Source organism: Synchiropus splendidus, chromosome 16 (genome assembly GCF_027744825.2).
Source record: "Synchiropus splendidus isolate RoL2022-P1 chromosome 16, RoL_Sspl_1.0, whole genome shotgun sequence".
NCBI classification, from domain to species: domain Eukaryota; kingdom Metazoa; phylum Chordata; class Actinopteri; order Syngnathiformes; family Callionymidae; genus Synchiropus; species Synchiropus splendidus.
Genome location: NC_071349.1, coordinates 15,863,703 through 15,888,609, shown reverse-complemented (window position 1 = coordinate 15,888,609; position 24,907 = coordinate 15,863,703). Strand labels below are relative to the sequence as shown.

Genomic DNA, 24,907 nt, shown 5'->3' with positions numbered 1-24,907 from the left:
CAAAATGGAAGAAGTCGCCAAGTTTTGGAGGGATCAACTACGCTGCACTTCCTCTCCGCCTGAGCGCAGCTGTCAGGAATATTCATGAACTCGCTCGATGGAATAACTTTATTTCATAAGTGGATGCATGAAACAAGCCACGAAGAGCCACGATGAGTGTTTCTATCGGCGACAGGATCGAGGTGAGTCCGTTGGTTTGTCGTGTGCTAACTCGTAGCTACTCGGCTAATCCGTGTTTAGCCCAAAACTTCGCTCTAGAATTGCGGAAAAATGTCTACCACACAAATAATAGCCTTCAATTATTATTGCCTTGCATGCGTTCGACTCATTTATATTATTATTATTATGTAATGTGATGTACTATGTAGGCAGGCGGCTGCGGTGAGACTGTTGTTATTGTTAGCCGCGGTGTGTCTGTTTCTCCATCTGCTCTCCTTCTCCTCCGGGACCAACTCTGAGCGTTTGCGGGGCGTCTTGGGAACCACCGCGCAGCGGGAACAGAACCGGGATAATTGCGGGCGGTGGTTGGTCGCCTGTCATTGTCAGGTGTTTGTCAGTTGGTGTTTGTTGTGGGACCATGTCTCCCGGGTGAAGACGCCTCCTCCGCTCCTGCTGAACCCCCAGCATGTCTCTCGCTTCTGGGCTTTTTATTCAGCCTTTATTCCTAAACCCACCAACTTGCAGTGATGAAGGTGGTAGTTCGTGTTGTAGCAGGGAGGTTAGAATCGAGGTACTGGATTATAGACGTTGTTTTCGTCAACCAAATTTATTAAACTCCCCCGTTTTTTTTGCAGGATTTTAAAGTCCTCACCCTCCTTGGCAAAGGGTCATTTGCCTGTGTTTACCGGGCAAAATCCGTGAAGACTGGCTTGGAGGTGGCGATAAAAACGGTAGGCTTCTTTCAAAACTTGTGCTGAGAAAACCTTGTCTTTCCCCTATGTGTCTCCTGTGATCCCACATTCCCAATGTGAGAGAGCTTTTTCTGGAACCGATACTGTAGCTTGTTTTCACCACAACAAAGCATAAAAAAATTATTGTAGTATCAGTAATTCTTAACAGGTCAGTGTGTCAGGGACGGTGCTTTGAATAATATGGTCATGGCAACAGAGGTGCATCACTCTCATGCCAGTCAAGAGTCACTGTTGGTGAATATATTGTCTTGTGGTGCTGCAGCATGCATTGCAAGGTTGCACTGGCCTTCTTTATTTTTACCTTCTAATTGTAATGTCATGGTGGTAATAAGTGCAGAGTTATGATGAGCCCAGTAGCATGTGAGTGCTCGCCTTCTTGGAAGATGATGATGAAGACGAAATTCAGGAGTCAGGCTGTCACCTGTCCTTTCTCAAAACAGGAGTGAATTATATTGACAATACCTCTGGATGAATGAGTAAAACTGATGGCTATATCCACCAAACTTGCAGAAAAAATACAAACATGTCAGTAGAATGTCAGCACCTTGAGTTTAATTCATGTTTCTAAGGTAAATCTTAATAAAATTATAGTGTTATAGTCACATTGGACTAAGAGTGCAGGCAGTGTGGCAGCCCATGTGAAAGGTTTGCTCCTAGTGGTGGATTGAAGAACTGCGGGTTGCAAAGTCTTATTTAAATGCAGAACAAGCCCCACGCCGCCCCCTTTCTTTTATGTTCTACCACACCTGAGGGTGAAGTCTTGCCAGAACTCCACCCCCTTTCATCCACCAGCACCCTCTAACAGGTTTCACCTCCATAGCGCCCCCCTCAGCGCTACAGTAATGGCCTCTGTCGTCTACAGATTGACAAAAAGGCCATGCACAAAGCTGGCATGGTGCAGCGTGTCACCAATGAGGTGGAAATTCACTGCAGACTGAAGCATCCATCCATACTGGAGGTGAAGTGTGTCCGTCTGGCGCCGCTTTGTTTTGATGCCGCCACCTGACTGAACTTATGTGGTCTCTCCGCAGCTGTACAACTACTTTGAAGACAGCAACTACGTTTACCTGGTGCTGGAGATGTGTCACAACGGAGAGATGAGCCGCTACCTGAAGGAGCGGAAGCTGTCGTTCTCTGAGGAGGAAGGTGTGATACAAGAGTTGGTGTTCGCATCCGACTGATGGCAGCTGGTGACGCCTGTTCTCTCTCTGCAGCGCGTCACTTCATGCATCAGATCGTGAAGGGGATGCTCTACCTGCACACACACGGCATCCTGCACCGAGACCTGACGCTGTCCAACCTGCTGCTGACCAGCAACATGAACATCAAGATCGCAGACTTCGGTCTGGCCACGCAGCTCAAGCTCCCCAGCGAGAAGCACTTTACCATGTGCGGGACGCCCAACTACATCTCCCCTGAGGTGGCCACGCGAAGCGCCCACGGGCTGGAGTCGGATGTGTGGTCACTGGGCTGCATGTTCTACGCCTTCCTGATGGGCCGGCCGCCGTTTGACACCGACACAGTCAAGCACACGCTGTCCAAGGTGGTCCTGGGGGAGTATGAGATGCCTGGCCACGTGTCAGCGGAGGCGCAGGATCTGATCCAGCAGCTGCTGCAGAGGGACCCGGCACAGCGGCCCAGTCTCTCGGCGCTGCTGGATCACCCCTTCATGACCAAGAGCTTGCTGGCCAGGACCAAAGAGCCGACCCTGGCAGACGAAGGCTCCATGGACAGCGGCATCGCCACCATCTCCACGGGCTGCACGTCCTCCACCTCGGGGGGGAGCGGCAACACCCGCCTCCAGAGGCGAGCCAGGCAGGTGATCGGCTCCACGCTGCCCAGCCGTATGACACCCATGACCGGCCTTCCCCAGGACCAGTGGCACCAACCGGGTCCCCGTCACCGGGAGGGCAGGCCGATGCAGGGTGGGCAGCCTCCCTCTCGCTACCATCGGAGGGCGCACTCCTCGGACCGTTCCTCTGGGCCGGTCCACGCCTCCGGTCAGGTTGAGCTCAGCAGGTGTCACTCAGAAGAGTCCATGGCCGGCGTCGGGCGCCCAGCATTCCCCTCGCACTTCTCAGACACGGGTCGCCTCCCGTCTCCTCCGGTCAAGCAGTCCGCACAGTGAGTCGCCCCTTTATTTGCTGGTTAAAGTTCACCTCGCTGACCTTCTGCTCGCCTGCTCCAGCTCCGGGTATTCCTCGTCTTCATACCCGCCCAACTTCCAGCTGGAGGAACAAGAGGGAGTGAGCAACTGGCTCAATAGCGACGGTGGGACGGTGCTCATGTGGCAGCTAGCTAGGTCTGCTGCTGACCTCTCACCTTTGTGTCCCCACTCAGGCTCCGGCTTCAGGCCCACAGACGTCAACAGCAGCAGGAGCTTCCACGGCAACAGGGAGCTTCTGGAGGTCCACACTTCCTGGACAGACAGGCCTGGTCCTCTCCATCATCATCATCATCATCAGCAGCAGCAGCAGCAGCCAGAAAACATCCTGGGCTCACACTTCCAGCCTCCTCACTCCAGAGACCTGCCGGACAAGTCCAGCGTGGACAGGCAGAAGAAGACCCTGAGGGACGTTGTGCCGCAGCTGTGCGCCTCCAGACTCAAGCCCATCAGGCAGAAGACCAAGAACGCGGTGGTGAGGAAGATTCAGGGTCACTCTGGGGTCAAACCGCTTCACCTCTGACGCTCTGCGCAGGTCAGCATCTTGGACTCCGGAGAGGTCTGCATGGAGCTCCTCAAGTCTGTCAGTGGTCAAGACCGGGTCAAAGAGGTCCTGAGGATATCCTGCGACGGGTCCATGGTGGGTAGTGGCGCTGTTGCTTTAGCACTGTTGCTGAACCCGCGCTGACCCTGCAGGTGACCATCTACCAGCCCAACGGTGGGAAAGGATTCCCAGTTCTAGACTCTCCTCCTGCTCCGCCTGAGGACATCCTCATCTGCAGCTACGATGACCTCCCAGGTACACACACACACACACACACACACCTCTGCTTTTCTCTCCTTGTGGGGACATAGTGAGGCTTCTCATTGCCATTGCCCTTTCCACACATGGCTAACGTTAAAAAAGGGCTTTGAACCAAACTGAAACCTGACTAGAATGACCCACTTATTTTGAAGTCTTCACCCTCAAATTGAGGCTCAACCTTGTGGGGTTCGGCCAAATGTCCCCACAATGTTACAAGGACAGTGTTTTGTCAAGAATCGGTCCCCACAAAGACACACACACGCAGCCTACTAAAACACGAATGGGACCCTCTGTGTTCCAGAGAAGTTCTGGAAGAAGTACCAGTACGCCTGCAGGTTTGTGCAGCTGGTCAAGTCAAAGACCCCCAAGGTGACCCTCTACACCCGCTACGCCAAAGTCATGCTGATGGAGAACTGCCCTCAGGCCGACCTGGAGGTCTGCTTCTATGATGGTGAGCCTCTCAAAAGCTCAGTGTCTTCCCCGCCCGGCCGCTCACCTCTGTGTCGCTCAGGCGCCAAGACCCACAAGACCTCCGAGCTGCTGCGAGTGGTGGAGAAAAGCGGCAAGTCATACACCGTGAAGGGCGAGGTGGGCCTGAGCGGGCTGAGCCCGGAGAGCCGGGTGTACGTGGAGCTGTCGGAGGAGGGTCACCGCACCTGTCTGTCCCTGGAGGCCGCCATCGCGCAGGAGGAGCAGCGTAGCAGCAGGAAGACGCCCTTCTTCCCCATCACCATCGGCAGGTGAGCGTCCTGGAGTCTCCTCGCTACGGTCGGCCTCCATTTAACCCGCAGCTGTGGCCCTCAGGAGGCCTCCTCACGCCGACTCCCCCGTCCCATCCGCGGTGCCGCCCAACCCTCCTGAGACAGCGTCGCCCCCTCATCCACAGATCACTCCTTCTGTGAGTCCCTCGACCAGCTGCAGCTCCAAATGTCCTGGTCTTCTCAAGCTCTCTTGCTCTGCAGATGATCTCCTACGACGGTGGCTCCGACTTCACCTCGGCCAGTCTGGGGAAGAAGAGCTCCCCTCTGAGGAAGGACACGGGGAAAGTGGTCAAGTCCATATTCGTGCCCAACGTGGGCTGGGCCTCTCAGGTACGTGCGACGCCTTCAGGAGTTCTTTTATCATGGAGGTGGATACGAGTCTGAGGGCAGCTCTTCCACAGCTGACCAGCGGCGAGGTGTGGGTCCAGTTCAACGATGGCTCTCAGCTGGTGGTTCAGGCCGGAGTCTCCTGCATCACGTACACGTCTCCAGACGGCCGCGTCACCAGGTAGGAGCATGTGGACCAGGAACATCTCAGGTCCAGTTGGAACCCTCAAGCATCATCTATCGTGGCAGGTACAAGGAGAACGAGAAGCTACCGGATCACGTGAAGGAGAAGCTTCACTGCCTCTCCACCATCCTGGGACTGCTGGCGAACCCCAGCACGCACCATCAGCCGCCGCCGCCACCGCCACACTGACGCACACTCCGGGCCTTGTTGTAAATATTTTACATGTACAGAAGCTGAAGATAATGTAAAAGAGATATTTTATTTTCTTATGGGATCATGGTGTGTACAGGCTTTTAACCGACCCACTTTTATGAATTGTCAAACTGAGCCCCCTGCTGGTGAATTTGTAGAAAAGAAATTAAAGTACTTGGTGACTTTGAAAGGAGTCGTGATTGTGTGGAGAGACGGCGACGCTGTAGCGACCTCTAGAGGGAAAAGATGGATGAACACGTGACCGTTAAGAATTCGTAGTTGAAAGTTGTAATCCAGTTTTAAATAATGGCGACTGAGGCGAGTCAAACTTATATTTCTGTCCTGTTTTGTTCTTGTGTGAGACAGAGCTTTACCACCTGTCTGGATACAATCTCAAAAACAACGCGGTTCAGCTTCACATCTTTATTTCGCCCAGGTTGTTTTATTTTTTTGAAAAAGTCAAAGTGATTTTTCCTTTCTTGTCCCTCTGTCAACACAAGTGATACAAAACAACACCGACGATGTAAAGCCGATTATTTACAGGAGGCGTAGGAGCAGGGGAGGGGAGTGGCAGAGGAAGAACCGTCCAACGTGTGACGTGATGTTGCCTTCAGTCGTCCACAGTTGGATCTGAACCGAGTTACGTGCAGCCTTCGAGGATGTAGTGACAAACTCATGAGAAGCGACTAGCTGTGTCTCCTCGCGACATTCCTACATGAGCCCCGCCCCTTCTCTTCACTGCTAACAGCGATCCTCCGCTCCTCTGAAGTCCGTCAAATTTCATCCCCAAAAAAACATCTTTTCATTCATATAAAACACTTTCTCCCAATAAAATCTCAGTAAAATAAAGTTATTCACAAAAAAGAAAAATCGAAGTAAAAACAACAAACAGAAATCACAGTGAGCTCTGGGAACGAGAGTGTGGATTAAGTGCGTTAAAATCATCGTCAGCTGAGGGGGGTTCAGGGGTCGCACTCTGGAATTCTGAGGAAACGTCGGAATGTGACGCGGACGACAAACATCGAGCGTAAAACAACGTTGGTCATGTGATCAAGTAAAGAGTTGGCACTGGTCGTGAACGAGCGCCTGAGCTTCCTCGCGCCCCTGGATCATTGCACATATCGCGCCTCATCTTCACTTCTTCTGGACCCTTCTTTTTTTTTTGTTTCATTACAGCAAAGTCACGTCGGAGAGGAGGACGACGGTCAGAGTTCCCAAAGTTTCACGTTACAGTACTGCGGAGTCTCGCGGGACCAAAAATACAAAATCAAGGCAGAAGAGAGGAAAGACCCGGTCACCGTCGCCGACAACTAGAGAGGAAATGTGATTAGCCATAACACCGCAGGGATGGTACAGGTGGAGGGGGCGGAGCCATCACTGGGACGACGCCTTGGTAGCTAGCGTGGACACGCAGTGCTGCTGGAAGTTGGGCGACATGGTCGGGGTGCAACTCAGTCTCTGGCGAGGACTTTTCAACGCCCCGTCTCCCTCCACGATCCAGGGGCTGCCGCCGCCACCACAGCCCGGCGCTGAGGTGGCACTCACCGACAGGCCCTTGGGCGGCTCCCCAGCGGGGGGGTATTCGGGGGAGCGGCTCTGGAGAATGCTGCTGATGTGGCTCAGGAGGTCATTGAAGAACTCAGGAACTCCTTCGTAACCTGCAACAGGGCGAGGTCAGAGGCCAGGCTCAGCGGCGGGCGCAATGGTGGCGCTCACCTGGGAATGCGTTGATGTCGATGACGGCGTGTCGTCCGCTCTGGTTGTTGATGATGACGTCGATGCCAAACAAGGAGACGCCCAGCGCTTGCCGGAGAGACCTGGACAGCTCTCGGATGACGTCGTCGCTGGGCGGCAGGGACACCCCCTCCACGTGCTCCCGCTTCAACCGAGACGCAACATGTCAGCACCGATCTGTTGCCAGGACCAGAGGCGGGGACTTACTGAGGTCAGGTCGGAGGACGACTCCGGCTTGGAGACGTTGTGGCTGTTGAAGAAAATGGCTTTTCTGTCTGAAGGAGAAACGTAGGGGCGGTCAGTTCACTGCTCAGACACCAGGGGGCGACATAGGCGCAGGTTCAAAAAAGGGGGCGAGGATGACGCGGGAAGACGCTGGAGAATGAGTCAGACTGACAGGAGAGAATCCCTAACTCATACTGACCGGCCGACATCTTTGTTTTGCTGCCTCATGAAAGTCAGATATTTTATTTATTTGTAAGAAATTTCTAAAATGCCAGACTTCCTTTCTTTCATGAGTTGATTCCCCTCCCCCGACCCCCCCATCAGTCCAGGTCAGACAGACGGACGCGGCCTCCCAAGCTCCAGGACAATGTAACGGTGGCGCCTTCCTGCTACACTGCTCAGCGGATAAACAAAGCAGGCAGCGGTTTTGCACGGACATTCGCATGCAAATAGCGTCTTTTCCAAAACCTGTTTACAAGCAAGGATCAGCTCCTCGCCGCAGACGCTTGTAAACCGAGTTTGACCAGTGGCGAGCCCCATCATACCTGCAGGTCCTGCGGGGAAGTTCTTCAGCGACGGCCGCTCCACCACGGTGTAGGAGTCTCCCACCACAAACACCTTGTAGAGGACGGCGTTGTGGTTGATGAAGCTCTGGATCACGCACGGAGGCCTCACGTCCTTCAGGTCGTCCTCGCTGAAGATGATGGCCATCTGACAGAGGAACACCAGCTTGAGCACTCACCGAGGTGGAGACTGTGCATATGTGTGTGTGTGTGTGTGTGTGTGTGTGTGTGTGTGTGTGTGTGTGTGTGTGTGTGTGTGTGTGTGTGTCTCACCTCATGCGAGTTGGTTCCATGAGCGACCCTTGTTTTGCAAACTGAGGAGGAAACAGAGGAGAGTTGATGTGTTGCCGTTTCACTTCCCTTGTCAATAAAGTTTTACAAATATAAGCGATGAGAATGGACAAAGCTTGTGTCAACACAAGGCCAGCTTTGCACTGTGGCTCTAAACAGTTTACAGATGTGTCAGACTGTTGCCAGGTCCAGGGTTGACCCCTTGACCTTCAACACCAGGTCAATAGAGATCACTCCAGGACGTGTCCCATCTGTGACTCCGCCCACTACCACGAGGCGAGGGTGCGATGACTCACTGAAGGGGAACGTGAGTCCGTGCTTCCGGATCTGCTCCAGAACCTCTGCGTTGCACTCGGAGTTCAGAACCATGAACGGAGGTGAGCGGATCCTCTCGTCTGAGGAGACAAGCAGAGTCACATTTACTATGGCAAGATAACCACAACACACAGGAAGCGCTTCGGTTTGAGGAGTTTGTATCGGCAGCTTCCTGTTTCGCTGCGTCACCAGCAGACTCGCAGTCGCCACAGTCTCTGACACAGTAAATGTGATAAGAAAAGGACTTGAATTCTAATAACCTACTCATCCTCAGACGACAAGCTTTGGCTTTAGCAGGACGTTTAGCATAACACAACGGGTCACAACTTTGTGTTTGGCTATGCTGATGTTGATCTGTCATGTCTGCATCATTTCCTGTGGCGTCTTCCACCGAGTGGCTGACAAGGCCGCGCAGAGATAACGGTGCTGACGGACACATAAAGAAAGAAAAAAAAAAAAAATCAGCTGATGAACAGCTAATGGAGAAGAGCACAATGTAGCCACAGCCCGAGCTATTCCTGACATCTGCTGAGCTCGGGAGAATTTGTGGCATGGGGCTGGGGAGCGGAGGGGCCGCGGCAGCACTGACAGTAGCCTTTCAAAAGCGTCGCAACACTGACACGAAAACGTCGTGGTCGATGAGCTGAGAGAGGTGTGTTGTTGCACAGTGAAACACTTGAGAAAAATGGGTCATAATAGAACAATTTGGTGAAATCTGAATATCAGAAAAAAAATATTTTAAATAAAAGTAGTAAATAATTATTAACCAAGTATTATTAACCAAGTATTATCCCATCATGAAATTTGAATATAAATGTAATATATATAAATAAATATTGGGTGAAATAAAATGCACAAATGTCAATGTTCAGACACAATATTGAGTCATTATTTAAAATATTATTTAGAGACTTGGATGAAATGATGTAAACAAGAATAATTCATGTGAGAAAAGGGTATCAGTGCATCGCCAGTTCACAAGGTTTTGAACTTTTTCCAACTTGCCTCTGCCCTCTGTCCCACCCCTACTGGCCAGATTTAAAACTGCAGCTCAGCTGGACTCTCCCATCTCCTGCTGTTTCTATCGGCGAGTCTCACTGGTGGGATTCACGCCCGGCACGACAGCGAGCATCAGAGGTTTGGTGTTTTCTCGGGAACACAGAAACACGGCAGGGACACTGACGTCTCTTCTTCTGCTGCTTCAGCGGTGGTTTCACACTGCGACCATCAGCTGGTTCCGAGCTCCTCAGCTTGATCTGTCACAAACATCTGGACCCTCAGGCAGCTCCGCGTCATCCTCGCTGGCACTCCGGTGCGTCGGCAAATGTGTGAGCGGATAAAAATACTCAGCGGAGAAATCGGGTTTTCCAGAGAAAGCTCGAGTGCTTCCTGTTGGAGAGTCCCGCGGTTGCCATGGCAACAGCTGGAGTGTTCCGGCCGATAAGGAAACGGCCTCTTCAGCTGTGTGTGGAAGTCATGGCGACTTGTGAAGCACTAAAGTAGTAGCTGACAGCAGCATGTGGCTCATAGCCGACAGTCAGGTGCATCTGATGTAGAACTGAGTCCAGTGAGCACCGAAGTTGGAGCTCAGCTCAGGAGGTTTAAAACCAAACGCCTCACAAGTCACATGGTGTGGATGGATGGACTCGCTCACAGCTGCGGTGGACGCGTGCGAGAGAGAGGGACACTTGAGTGAAGATGAGTTGTAGCGAGCGACTGTTGCGTAACCTCGTGATGTCTGTTTGGATAAAACGTCGGCGACTTCTTCAGCAGCTATTTTTAGATTGTGGACTGTGAAGTGTCGCCGCCGCAGCGCTCTGTGGAGACGCTGCCTCCCGCCATATATGGGCGGCCAGGAAACACGTGAACGCGAAGGTGTCGCTCAACTTTGTTTGTCCCCGTAACTTCAGCTCAGACTGAGGTCCCCACGCCAGAGTGAGTCCAAGGTCTGCGCCATGGACTCCACCATCACCAGCAACTTTGGTGTTGGATTGAGCTCTGTCCTTGGCATGTCCCCTCAGCGTTAAAACCCCAGCATTTCCTGAGATTATCGTCGCTTCTTCCCGTTCATCTGAGCTGACTGGACGTTTCTACCAAGACTCTAGTTCCACCTCCAGGCTTTATACTTTTCTAAAGGTATTATTTAGATTATTTTGGGATTGGGATTCGCCGTTGTCATCTGCTCCTTCAGGTTCTCCAGAATCTGTTCAACAGCTTCACGTCTTGCACAACTCGCTCTGAAAGAAAAGCTCTGACCTCTCTCGAGGATCAACATCACGAGCAGGTCTTGCGTGGAGCAGAGGAGGAGAGTGACAGGCAGACGGCGCGGCGGGTTGTAGGTTCTAATCACGACTGCAGGATGGTGGTGTGTACTCAGCGGTGATGACTGAGAGCTGTTGTATCACCGCCTGTCTCAACACCACACGCTTGGTTTGGAGCTTTGTTTGTTCAGTGGACTAACAGTCGCACGCGCAAACACACTCTGAGATTCAAATGCAGAACATGCCAACAGCTTCCAACCTCTTAGGTGGCCCCATTTCTTTATGTTTAGACTCATGCTCGGGCGCTATGGACCAAAAAAGTTATCACGATAAATGTTGTAATTTCGGCGATAACGATAATTATCACATTTCCATTTTATTCCATGTGTTGGACACGCTACAGTCTCTACTGAAACTGTTTTATGATGAAACTTATTAGTGGAGTTTGTCTCCAACGTCATAATTTGTTTATGTTTTTAATAGTGAACTAAGTGTAGAGATGAGAAATTCAATGTTTCTCGTCTCTGGTAGAAGCCGTTGGTGTCTGACAGACTGCTCTGACAGCTTTATTTAGGGGTTAAATGGAGCCGTCTGTCTGCTGTATCTCATGTCTCTTGAACTACGGACCAGTCTGGACACAATTCCTAGATGCTATTGAAGAAATATTAGAAATCATGTGAAGAAATGATCATTTAGTCATATTCTATTCTCCAAATAATGATACAAACTGTCAGTCCTTTGTCTTGCGTGATGAAAAACCCTTTCACAATTCTCTCTCCTAAAATGGTTGTTTTTCATTACCTTATTGAAGATTTCACTAATACTTTGACGCTTTAGAATTTGGTTCCTAACTGATGCCGGGTCGTAGCATTAGCGCTGCCTGTGAGAGTGTGTCCACGATCACTGAACCCTAATGGGAAGACGGAAGAGGACGCTGCCGCCAATACCGGAGCGGAGCTCCGTCCAATATCCAACTATTTTCACCAAGGTGTTTGGCCGAGGCGCCAGCGCAGCGGGAGACCTGCATGTGTTGATGTGAACTAAGGCAGATGCCTGCGTCAGAGAACCTATGAGGACCACTCCATTTAATAAAATAAACAGGGATCCAGAGACTCAGAATGGACCAGTGTCATTATCAAAGGTTCCCTGGATTAAAAACATGTTTAAAACTACGATGGTGAACCAAAGTCCACCACACTCTCCACAACTGTCACACGCCGGTGTCGGCTGCCAAACGCCGCAGAGCTGGAGAGTGCAGAGAGTCTCATCACGTTCACATGTGCAGGTCCAATGCAGCGAGTGAGCCGTGTGTTTATTGAATTTATCGTGAGATGCAGGATTGTCATTGTGGAGATTGTGTTTGATGGTATATTGTGTGAGCAGTGAGATGTTACCGCTCATCCCTACCTTGCATGCAGCTTTCTATCCGGTGGATGAGCTGGTAGGACTTGCAGCGGTCCAGCAGGGTTCTGATGGCCGGCAGCGGGTCCAGAACGATGGTCTCAGGGTGGGCGTCAATGTAGTCCTGGAGCACATGTTGCACAGCAGAGAGTTTGTTTCCACGTTCAACACAACAAAGAAGCTCAAAATGAGAAACAAAAGAGGCGAGAAGGTCAGCAGGCCTGCTGTTCGGTGGGTGCGGACGATGTATGCCAGCGGGTCTGTGTAGGTTACATCACCGCGTGGCTGCCGGGCCAGCACTCGGGTCAGCGTGAGCTTCACTGATTTACATAACAGTGAGCTGCCAGCAACACGTCCCCTCTCAGCTCTTCATCACTGGAGCTGCTGCTGACGGCTCCCGCGTGACGCTGCTCACACGAGAACGAGGTGAAAACAAAGCACGTGCACTGCCTTCGCCGCGGTTCGACGTGATCCAGCATCAGGAGGATTTCCCAGAATCCAGCGGCGGAGTCTGATCAAAGCCCCTCCGGCTCTTACATAAGTGCAGCCCGCCGCCGCCAAGAGAAATAAATCCCGACTGATCTTGAGGGACCAGAGAGGAATCTCCTGCTGGAAGGTTCCTACAGACCACGCTGATCTCCCCAGAGACCAGGAGCTGCTAAACAATATGTAAATACATTCATGTAACAACATCCAGCCACGGAGGAGCTTAGGTTCTGGAGCAGGTCAGCCGGCCCCCCCTCCCCAGGGCGGTGAAAAGTTTCATTTCCTAAACCCGGTGTCCTCGACAGCAGGTGCGCTGATCTCTCTGGAGCATGGCGACGATGCCTTCACTGTCCTCTGGCCGCGGAATGACACTAAATAAAGAGCTATTCTTGACAGGAAGGTCGAGCTCGCCCTCTGTGCTTATTTACGGTGGCAGCTGCGTGTTTCTGTGCCAGCCACCAGATCTCACCCAAGGCTGAGAGGGACCAGCCCAAATCTCAGAAATCACAGCAGCAGAAGAGCAGACCCTGATGACCATGATGAGCGGAGGAGATCACACGGTCACATGACCACCTGGGACTAGATTATAGTGCTAATGGCTACACTCAAAACACAACTTCAAACGGCCTTCATTGTGAATCCAGTTCTCCACATTTCTATTTACATCTGATGAAGTTGTGGACAGGTTTGTTGACTGGCGTCAGGAGTGAGAGCTCCACGCTTACCTGGACCCTCTGCACCAGCAGCACAGCCTGAGAGTCGTTCTGGTCGGCCTCCAGGATCAGGTCGGTCAGCTTGTGGATGATGACGTCCAGGGGGCCCTGGTCCTCCAGAGGCTGGCTGAGGTCCAGCTGAGGGAAGAAGACTCAAAACGATGAGTATCCGATGTCATCAACGTTACAGGTGATGACTATAAAGCAGACCTGAAGTCATCTGGTCAGGAGACGGTGACTTCCACACCTGATGCTAACCTTGTACATGCTCTAATCATGACTCAGCAAATCTGATCGGTACCATGAGTTACGACCAACAGTGCACTACAGAACTAAAAGCCCATCAGTACAGATGGAGTCGAGCTCTCGAGTCACGATGTCTGTTAGTTCCACGTCTGAAGGCCAAGCACTTCAACAGCGCTCCGTTCACTCCGCGGTCAGAAGTTACATCACTTCCACTTGAGGCGGTTTACAGTCTTAAAAAAGAGCAGAACTGTAAGACAAACTTATCTGGTCGTATCAGCTCCTTTTAGGGAGCAATCGCAACTTTGTTTTTTTTTTTTTGCTTTTTGCTGAGGCTTGTCAAACGTGGGTTGTCCAGCAGCAAGCTAGCCGGGGTCACAGGGAACCAAGACTTACAGCATCAGGGAAAAACATTGAGAGGGAGGAGACAAAAAGTGCAGAGTCAGCCATCGAAATGAAAGTGCTAGGAAATGCTACATGACATTTCTCAACTGTAGTTTCACTTTGTTCTGTGTATAATGCATTTGAGGTTTTACAATGAATTGCGTGTGACATTTAAAAACGATTAGGATTTAACAAGACATTTTCAATAACAGTAAACAATAATTTATTCTATTTATTTATATATTTATAACTTCTTGTTTGTTAAAAAATATTTTATTTGAATTACTTTTCATGTAGATTTCTTTTTTCCCAGATTTGGTAAACCACTCATAAAATAAGTTTTTTAATTTTGCTGATGCTTATCCATTTTTTTTTTCACATTTATTTATTCATTCATTCATTCATTTTCTTTTTTTTAGTTTGGGCTGAGGTCTGGTTTTGTCTGGTAAATTTCTTTTTGTAACATTATTGTAGACATTTTTTTAATTCCATATTTGATTAACTAATTATTTTGTATTATTTGTATATTTTTTTTCCAGGAAATAATTTCAACACATTCATTTCCAATGCTTCCATCTTCTGCTACACAAACAGACCCTTCTAAGGCCTCCATCTTAGTCAGCACTGCACGACTGGTGAAAGCCCTTGTTGAGCACAGATGGGCAGTAAAACAACAAGACTCATCTTATACATTATACATAACATTATAACCATATGAAATTTATGGTCGTCATTTCAGAGAAGAGCTTTGACTCCACCACTTATTTTAAGAAAACAAGAACTCAGTGGCCCTGAAGATAAACACTCAACAGAACATCGAAGAACACAAGCGTGTCGAGACCATGATGGATCCTCGTTGCATCACAAAGATCCTTTTGAAAATAAAACGGAGGACAAACGGAGAGGAACCAACTTCATTGCGGCTTTGGCTGCTGTTACATAACTGGCTCATTCGCAACACTGAATCAGCTGAGGGACAAAAGACCATTGAGAAACACCTGAGCAAACAAGGTGTGGTGGCACCAATGACCCGATGTGGTGCGAGGACTAACGTTAGAATGGAGGGACCTGGGTTGGTTTAAGGTGGGTCGCAGTTAATAAATGAGTGAACAGCACTTGATAGGTGACCTATTAGCGTCGCCTCCATCTTGTAAATGAGTAAAATATTCTGGGATGTTGACTCAGAGAACTGTAGTATGAGGCAGGACAAATGTCAACATTCGATTTTCAGGAGAAAAGTAGAGCCTGTTTATAGACTTGTTTCCCTCTCACGTTTCGCAACTTCTCTGGGCCCCGAAATCGATACGTTCAACTTAAAGATATGCAAACTTCTTCAGAAGATGTTCCAGAACGCGTTTCCGTGGGGAACATATTTCTGATGCGCACGCCACGCTGACACTAAATAACTCCAACGTAGCATAGCTCCGACGTCCCGCGCCAGTTGGAGCAATTATCCAATTACAAAAGGGACGCCATACAGGTAGAAACTCATTCTGTTTTTCCACTCAGGCAAGCTCCACTGGCAGGCTTGTCGGGACCCGCCCGCCGCTCGCAGGCATTCCGACGCGGACTGAATAGACGAGGACGAGAAAATAAGGTCGTGATGTTGACGCCTCACTAGAAAGCAGAGCAACGAACAGCAGTGTGTCTGAACACTCAGAGAGGCGAGACAAGGACGCCTGCAGGGGGGAGGATATGCTAGTGCAGAGAAAAGTGCCTTCAAACCATTTTCTGAAGAGCATCTGAGTTCAAGTCGCAGGGGCAGCAGGTGTAGCAGCGAGGCCCGAAATGCCTTGCAGGAACCTCCCCCAGCTCTTCCAAGGGAGTACAGAGGACCAGGGGGTCTGACCTCCATCTGTAGTCCCATCACTACTCCATTGCTTATCCTTTCCTACAGAGCTTTTCTTTTTTGTGGTCTGGACCACTTTCACCCCTAAGAAAAAGACTTTGTTTTCCATCTTCCTGGAGGTTTCATGACCCTTGTACAGTGTCAATCGACAATGTGGTCCAGGTGTGTCCAATGAAAAGCTCCTTTGTGCAGCTGACAGAACACATGATCATGAATTATTGATCTCTGACAACAAACACTGGTGGGGAAATCGATGACATTCTTGAGTGTCAGACGAGCACAAAAGCTGCTCAAAGAAATGGTCCTGGCGGTCGATGTGGGTTCAGGTGAAACATCGATCGTTGCACAGAAGAATTCCGTTCTGTCGTTGAAGCTTGATAACGAAAATTGTTAGTTGTAAAACATTTGTTTAAACGTTTAAAAACTACTTTTCTACTTATTTCCAACGTTTAATTGTATTATTGTAATATTGGCCAAACTGTTTCTGTACCTGAAATATGTTTTCTATTTACTATAAGAACTTTTCTCTATTTTGTTGTTGAAAAATCAACCTGCAGATCCGGTAATCGACAATCAGCCGTCACCAGTAGAAAAGGGAAGTTCAGACTGTAATGACCATGGCGATACTGTAATATTGTCATATGGGTTCCTCACTTCCTTCTGTGAGAGCAGTTTCCCCAACGGTCCCTTCAAAGCGGATCTTTTTCAAGTAGATAAAGACAACAATGGTGGAAACAGCTGCTTTTTCAAGTAGATAAAGACAACAATGGTGGAAACAGCTGCTGAAAAACCTCATCAACTGAGCTCACACTTGATGTCAGGAGAGACCAACATGTGTAGTCTACATCCAAGCACTGACAAACACCCTGAGGAGCCGTTGATCGCAAAAATAACATCCACTGACTCATCATCTACCTCTTATACAAGCCAGCGCTGCAGGAGCCGGAGCCACGAGCGTGCAACGGGACGACTCCCTGCAGGTTTGTCCAGTGTTGTGATGCCACGAGAGAATCTGCACTCCGTCACTCTGCAGTGCCGACACGTTCAGTGACTCTGCTGCTTCAGTCACAACAGTCTTGACCGAGGACGTCTAATCTCCTGCTTCCACAACACACACCGGCCTTCCTCAGCTCTTGGCGGGCGGCCGTCGACCGCCAGCAGAGCAGCGACACATGGCTCATGATGTCAGCGCCCGCTGAAGTCCCTCTTGATGCTAAATGCAGAAACATCAACCCTCTGGAGAAGATCCCAGCGGGGGTGAGCTGTGACGGACGATGCAGGGCAGAAAGTCAAAATAGTTTCCAGCTTTTGATGCAGACTAAAGCACAGGGGAAATCTAAGAACGTCTCGTCTGAGGCCGCATTAGAGAAGCATGTTTAAAAGGTCCTCGCTGTGGTTTCTGTTCCATCAAAACACACAGTAAAATAAATCAGAACCACTCGCTGGCTTTTATGTTCCTCCTCTCTGGATCATGTGGAGCGACGGCTGGTATTCTAGTGAAAACTGAGCGATCCTCATCCTGCCACGTATTCTGCGACGTCAGCTCTGGCATGTAAACAGTGCTAGATTTGTGATGTCCTTGTGTGATTCCATACATCCAATAACCTCACACAGGACCACATTAGAGTCCCATCCAGCTACAGAGACACCTGCTGGGTGCTCGCAGCGACACTGTCAGAGTCTGCAGAATTAGCGTCATCATCTCAGCGACTCAGGCGGCTAATCCTAGGCAGCGCTGCAAGGACGACCCTCGTGAGCGCTGAAGGGTCAGCGTTGTCGACCAGCGGTGAAATCCACTTAGCAAGATGGATGGACAAGAAAACAAGGACGTGAAGGCCAACGTTTAATTCTCGGCTGCGGACAATAACAAGACAATTATTTCTCAATTGCTATGGTGATCAATCCTCAAAATGACGCGTTTAATTGCAAGAGTGTGGCCGAGAGCGGGCAGAGGCTGCTCGTGAAACAGCTCGAGCTAAGATCCCGGGTTCGCCAGGACGGCCTCCTCTTTTTAATGAAGTGTGTTTGATCCGGCTCACAGAGGACTCAGACCAGAACTGGAAAGTGATCTCAGAGGAACGACCGGATTTAGCAGACAGACATTCTCACAGGGTGCGTCAGGAAACCTCTGGAAAATTCTAAACTCTGAAGGGCAACCTCAAATAGTTGGACAGCCGTTTCGTCATCCAGATGTTCTCTCACCTTCGCCCAGCTGTGCTGCGGCTCTCAGATGCATTGCTTTGGGATAAATGTTTAAGGACATATTGTCGAAAGATCAGTTTTTTTTTCTTACACAAACTATCAAGTTTATATTGTAGCATTAGCACAGCTTTGTTACCTCTGCCAGAGAGGTCATGCTTCCGACAGCAGTTTGTCTGTGTTCAAAGTAACTTGACCCACTGCTCTGAAGTGAAGGGGTTCAATTCATTACACTCACAGAATCTTGTCAAAATAGGCTGTGCTGTGATGTTTAAAAAGCTATTTTATTTACAACCACAGTTTTAAAAAAGTGCACTGTGCAAACTTTTGTTGACATTGCTATCAATTGATAAAGAATTTTATGACAGTGGGCCGCATAAAATCGGATTAAGGGCCACAAACGGCCCCCAGGTCGGACTTTGGACACAGTGTGCGATATCATATCGGAAGTTATTTCTAGCGTTGTTTCATTTAAAACTCTCCTCCTTGAAGCACAGCCCAACACCTGCTTCAGTGTTTGGTCGATCTACTGCTAGAAAACAGCCTTCTGTTCAGTTCAGCAGTGCCAAGATAGTTTGATGCACACAGCACAGTCGCAGGCAGGAGCAAACATGCTGAAGAGTCAGTCCACCCAGCACTATATAAAAGTAAGCCAGTTTTTTTTTTTTACTTTAAATTAGTGCTGTATTTAACTTTGACCCAGCGTTACGTAATGATCTGCGTAAAATGACGCGACAGGCCGGAGTTGGTCCCCTGACCTCCAGTTTTAGACGGCTGCTTCTTCTCCCACTTAACTGGAACATTGTGTTTGTCACTGACTGTTTAACAGCACAGATGCTAACTGTTAGCCGCACTACCACCGGGAAAAGCAGAGTCATCCAACTCTAGAGCACATTATCTAGTTGACAGTCATCAGCATGAATCAAGAACCATCTTGTTCCTGCTCCGGAATGTTGTCGACCTGAATAACAAAAAAAATGTTGATCATCCGCTGAGTTTATCTCGCCTTGATCATTCAAGGTTCATGTGTTCAGCCGCAGAGACGAGGCCTGGTAAACACAGCGAGCGGCTCGTACTGACGGAGTCCACATTCATCTGTTTCTGCTCCAGCGCCTGAAAAGTTTTTAAAGAATCCCCAAGAGGAGCAGGAGACGAGGGCTCCCAGCACAGACTTGTGTAACAAAGAGCTACAATGGCTGCCATTATCTGGCCCGGGATGTGGCCTTGACAGCGAGGGCGCCGACTGGCACCGGTTTTATTCGGGAGTTGCCAGCGAGAACTCAGAAACTAGTAACAGCTCCATCTCCTGATTGAAAAGTGGAGGCCTGCCGCGGCTCTGGATCCGTGCGGACCTGCCGTCTCCCAGGAGCGGCTGAATGCTCTCTGGAGACAAAAGCTGGCTCTGCTTTGAGAGAATTCCCAGACCCCGTCGGCTGTGCTGATACCATGGGTGCGGTGAGAAAGAAGAGGATCTCAAACCTCAGGAACAAAAGGTTCCTCAGCCGTGTTAAGACCAGTCGTCTCCTTGTTGGATGTGGAGAGCACTTAAGCAATGAGTTTCTTCTCACCTACCTGGTCCCACCGCACCACCACTCACCACTGAGTGCTCCAGCCCACAAACCCCTTCCACAACATTTCAAGATAACAAGCGTGTTATTGCAACTGTACAAATCATTCAGATGTCGACTTTCTCTCCGACCATTAAAAACAAGCTTGTTCACGCTCACTCAGTCATTGTAAAGAAAAAAAAAGTGGACTCACCTGAACCACTTCAATCCCTCGTTTCCTGTATAAAGACAAAAAAAAATGTTAAAATCAGACACGCTAATACTTTGACTGTTTGGATGCTGCTTTTTTTAGAGAAAAAAACAACAGCTAGTGGCAAACACGGTGTATAAGGTGTGGGAGTGGAGGTATGTTGGGGTTCAGCAGTCAGCCGCAGGGTTTGGAAATTTGCGAGTGACGATGCATTGTTGGGGGCCTGCCAGGGTTGGGAGCGCTGGAGAATACTGGCAGTGGAGCATTGCGCATACTGGAGCTGCTCCAGGACTTCGCTGGGAATCCCTGAGTGTTGTGCTGCAGCCCGAACGTGAGGCGGCGAGGGCCAACCGGAGGACTCGGGTGTCGCTCATACAGAACTGCTCTAAAGAAGTTTATCTGTCCGGCCCCTGGGAGTCATGGGGTGGGTAAAGCCGAAAGTCCTCTGAGGTCTACAAACATATAAGCGAAGACAGTTGGCACCATCGCAAGGATCATCTCACCTCTGGAGATTTGCACACCACAAGGCGACTTTGAGGAGTTGCCTGGCAACAACGGAACAGACTAAGAGTCCTCAGCGCTTAACTTCACAACCATTTGCTCCAGAGGGATGCATCAGTTTTAGGCATCTAGTCATCAGCCCAGTCAATAGCCAAGCGTTTTAGATTAACCAGGATGACAAGAGACAACAGTTCCCCAAATATCTGCATCCCACCTTGCTTGCTTTACAGTGATACGGGTGGTGGACAGGTCGACTGCCAGACAAACCTGCTTCACTTCAGTCTACCACTGAAATCCCATCAGTTCCAAAACAGCGACTGTGACATGTAAGATGAAAGCAACAGAATCTACTCTTCTGGTTTCATCTTTCCCTTCCTCATGTTTTTGCTTTCTTGTGTGGACAAGAGAACGCTCAGTGAGTCACCTGTCGTGCAGTCGTGTGGTGGGAAAACAGAGGAGGGTGTCTCTAACATAAACTCCGCTGAGCCAAAGTGGAAGCTCCAGGAAGTGGCAGTAACTAACGGTGACACAACAGAAACACAAAGACCAGACTGGAATGAGGACTTGGAAGGGTTAGTCATCATGGACTAGCGTCCACACTCAAGAAACACAAGAAGTCTGGGAGTCAGAGACTGAAAGCCAAGATGTAATCTGAGGAAGACCAGCCAGAGACAAGGGGGTCAACAGAGGCCGAGCTCAATTTTAGGAGCTGAGACCAACAGATGAACAACAAAACCAAAACAATGAGGAGTCCTTGACAAGACTTCCACCTGGCGTAATGGCTAGTGACTTTCAGGGTCATGTCAAATACGGTCATTGAGTCAAGGGTTAGACCATTTTTTCCCCAAAACAGGATCAACTGCAGTGGTAGGAGCCCAGATACAGCTCAAAAGAGAAGTCTCAAAGGTTAACTGGAGCACTCCTGTCCACTCACAGAAAGTCCAGTCCGCGCAAAGTTTTGACAGGCTTAGATGGGTCAAAAACATCCAGGCAAAACGACCGGGAACACCAAGACTATTAGATAGGAAGACCAATCATTTGAGGTCAAGGGTTTCGGCAAAACAACGGAGACTTTATGGATAAGGAAAGGAGGTGCAGGGGTGGTCCACCACAAACGGCAAAAACTGCTGAAAGCTCCCCCTTCACATAAACTAGAGTAGGGGGTCAAAATCCCAGCGTAGGGAGTCTCTGTGGTAACGCACCAGGAAAAACCTCGAACGATCAAGACACCATTAGGCAATGAGAATGTTGGGGAGCAATTATCAGGGAATACGCTAAAACATTCTGGGATCGAGAAGCAAGAAAAGGCCAAGGCTTTTATGGGGTTCAAATGAGGACCGGAGAGGACTAAAAAAAGAATGTTGCTCAACAGCATGAATGAGGTGGTTATTAACAGTCAGCACAGGAAGGAGGACGGTCCCATCGTGGATATTGGGAGCGTGTGCGTGGCAGCGAATGTGGCCGTGTGTGTGTTGGAGGTGAAAGGGATTAAAAATGTTTTGTGGATTACAGAGTGTTAATCTGTGCCGGCTCAACCAGCCTTCACCCAGGGCGGTCACACCACCCGACTGGATTGGGAACATTCCAGGACCTCCACATTGTTCCGTGGTATTAGCTCATTGGGCCAGCGCGGGGCTTCCTCCAGCACTCCAGTCAGTTCCACCACATCAAACACATGCCAGACCCCGAGTCCACACGCTGCACTGAATGTCCCAGTTCCAGAGACTCTGACAAGCTTCCATGACATAACCTCTGCTAGTGACTGTTTAACTTGTTAAGAACAGTTTCAAGGGCTTCTCTGAGAGAACGTTCTGACTGGCATCCAGCTACAATGAAAGCTAAAAGCAATTCCTCATCTGGAGTGACAGAGGGGAGAAGATTGGTGTTAGAGAAGGCAACTAGTGGATACACAGCGATGAACCATGACGGTCGGCTATGGAGGAAAAAGAAGACATTCCTAGAAGAGGAGCTGAATCTGGCCAAGTGCTGAGCCGAACTGAGCCACGGAATCGCTGGCTTTATTTCGTAACTGCAGTCCGCACCCTAACGCGACAAGGCTCCGACTCCGTAAGATACCGTCCTGGTCAAAGTTCAGCGTGTTAGATAAGCACGCACACACCCAGGCACGGACAAACACTGGTCGTTAAAGTGTAATTACCTGGCAATAAGATAACCTGAGATGTAATAACCTCCTTTTCCTGCTGCTACTTAAATTCTGACACTTCCAGTGAAACCAGCGACCAGACACTATAATCCAAACCCTGTTTCTGTGAAGTCAGCAACCTTTTTAAAAATCATCCATAATTCTCATTTTTTCCCACTAGTGTCGTCACCAATGTAAACACATTTTTCTTTCCAACTTTTAATGCTTCTAGTATCCATCGTTTTTTTCATGGTATATTTTGAGAGCCATCCTCTTCCAGTTATCCAGGCTTAGGTCACTGTTAAGAGGCCCAGACTTCATCTCTCTGCTAGGTTTCCCACTGAGAACTATGGTCTCAGAGTACGAGAATCTGATCATAGCAAGCGATTTTGGTCAAAAGAGTTTGGTTTTTCTTCACTTTTTCAGTCAATATGGGGAACACATTTCAATATTTATGTAGCGTTTGCATCTCCAGTGACAGGCACCTTTTTCCAGGGAAGACTTTTCCTCAGGGGCTGGTGATGCCACACTTTCTCTTTTCCTGTCTGCTATTTCAAGTTTGATTGTTATGAGAATTGAGACTCCGAATATCAGATAAGTCTCAGAGATTTGAATTGCTCAAGTTTTGACGTCCTCCACCCCCGTGTTAACGCACCAGGGAAGGAGCGACGGGGCAAACCAGTTTTGGCAGCTGCGTGTTTACCACACAATGGCCCCGTAAGACGTCAGACACAACACTCGACCTGACTCGACTCTCTACTGTTTTGGTGCCAGATACCTGCGAGGCTTTCATGAAATGACCCACAAAGGGAAACTTGACACCAAACCAGTGCTGAAGAAAAGAGAAAAAAAAACATGAAGACCTGAAAAAGAGGTCAGGCTGCTGGGGGAAAATGGATTTACTTGTGTAATTACCGTTGATTAAGACTAGGGAGGGTGCCAGGAACACATAACGTACACCTGGGAGGAATGTCTCTCTTGACCTTCAATCATCGTACCAACGTGCAATCACACTTTGACTCGACGGCACTGACAGATACGACTGGAATAGAATGTTTTCCTGAGTAGACAGTCACACCCATAATTAGCGCTGTCCTGTCTGACTAGTGGTTGCCAGGTCAAGAGCCACACTTCAATATCCCAATCTAAGAATCGAACAGCCTCAGACACTTGTTGCCGGTTGAGACGCTGTCACAGATGTGACGTATGTGACTCTTTGTAATGTCATTCAAGGGTTGAGTGAGGCTTGCTCAGCGACACTTCAGCACACCATTAAGTTGCACGGGATAATGCTTCCTAAAACAGTTGGAAGAAATGACAATGTGTTGACAGTTTGCTGAATTATAATTCAACAAATTACTCACGACAGTTCCGTGCTGTCAATCTATAAAAAAAATATTGAGGTGTAACTGCACACACATACAAAAGTCTTGCCAAACAGCACGTCAACACATGATAACCTGGAAAATAAACCATCAGCCTGTATCATACTGGTGAGTTTCTGTCAGATGCAAGTAGTTACACACAAGCAGTTACACCCATATGCAGTATGGTGTGGTCTTAAAACACCACTAGAACAGGATATTTTAAGGAGTTAATGCTCAGTTTTGGAATGTAACTGCAGACTTCTCTCTTTCCTGACGCAATATAATCTAAGCAAAAGACGGAATAAACGGTTTAATGACAAACACTCCAGGTTTTTGCTAAAAACGCTTAATCATTCTTCTACGTTTATCATAAAATCTGTGTTTTTCAGTCAAAAAAACAGAGACCAGCAAACATGTGGAACGTTGTGTTCAGTGGCAGGAGTTGCACCGCTGACTCCCCATTCATATTCATTAGTTTAGAATAATAAACAAGTTACAGCGACGCAGCAACGAGTGGAATGTTGCTTGAAAATCAAAACATGATTCCAAATGGAGACCGTCATTGATGATCTCTTCAGGGGTTAAAGGTCATCTACATCCCAGCACTTGAACCGATGACCTTTCAATGACCAGACGGATGTCAAACGCACCTGCACAAGTCGGCGAAAGCCTGGAAGTTGAGCTTCTTCATCTTCTTCTCGCTGAGCCAGTAACCGACTCTCCGGCCCTTCAGGAAGGTCTGCATGTCGGCGGTGCTCCCGGGATGGTGGTGCTGAGCCTGGGGGGTCGAGAGAGAGCGTGAACCTCCAGCACACGCGGTACAAACCCGATGAATCGGGTTAAATTGATGTAAAATGGCGCTTGTTGTCAGACTTCCATTCTGAATGTGAACGAGAACGGAACATCCATAGACCCCGCTTGCTAACTACCATGGCTAACATTAGCAGGCTAACTGGGACCCAGAGCTAACCGATGACATGCGAGCGTGAAGCCGACGCCGAGCGCGATGTTCGGCTGCGACTGTAAACGAAGCTCCGTAGCTGCGGCTAGTTAGCAGCGCGTGAAGCTAACCTGCTGGTAACAACAACAACGGTGCGCTAACTGACCTGCTCGCTTGTTGGTGCGCGGTT

At 49.2% G+C, this 24,907-nt stretch overlaps 2 protein-coding genes across 3 annotated transcripts; one reads left to right on the top strand and one right to left on the bottom strand.

Annotated features, from left to right (window-relative positions):
- plk4 (polo-like kinase 4 (Drosophila)) lies at positions 1-5,528 on the top strand. Of its 2 annotated transcripts, XM_053844290.1 has the most exons (15): positions 1-182; positions 795-890; positions 1,774-1,869; positions 1,943-2,057; positions 2,126-3,035; positions 3,100-3,182; positions 3,252-3,550; positions 3,611-3,715; positions 3,772-3,874; positions 4,182-4,331; positions 4,392-4,620; positions 4,685-4,778; positions 4,843-4,971; positions 5,043-5,149; positions 5,218-5,528. In XM_053844290.1, exons 1-15 carry the CDS (start codon positions 153-155, stop codon positions 5,339-5,341), a joined length of 2,670 nt encoding a protein of 889 aa, XP_053700265.1. In that variant the 5' UTR covers positions 1-152; the 3' UTR covers positions 5,342-5,528. The 2 variants fall into 2 exon arrangements, with proteins under 2 accessions (XP_053700265.1, XP_053700267.1); XM_053844292.1 differs by lacking the exon at positions 5,218-5,528 and having other exon boundaries at positions 5,032-5,152.
- Positions 5,408-24,907, bottom strand: itpk1a (inositol-tetrakisphosphate 1-kinase a). The gene is made up of 11 exons (XM_053844294.1): positions 24,884-24,907; positions 24,428-24,555; positions 19,770-19,794; positions 13,346-13,471; positions 12,141-12,258; positions 8,454-8,552; positions 8,140-8,180; positions 7,849-8,014; positions 7,286-7,353; positions 7,061-7,223; positions 5,408-7,002 (listed from the first exon to the last, which is right to left on the bottom strand). Exons 2-11 carry the CDS (start codon positions 24,520-24,522, stop codon positions 6,719-6,721), a joined length of 1,185 nt encoding a protein of 394 aa, XP_053700269.1. The 5' UTR covers positions 24,523-24,555; positions 24,884-24,907; the 3' UTR covers positions 5,408-6,718.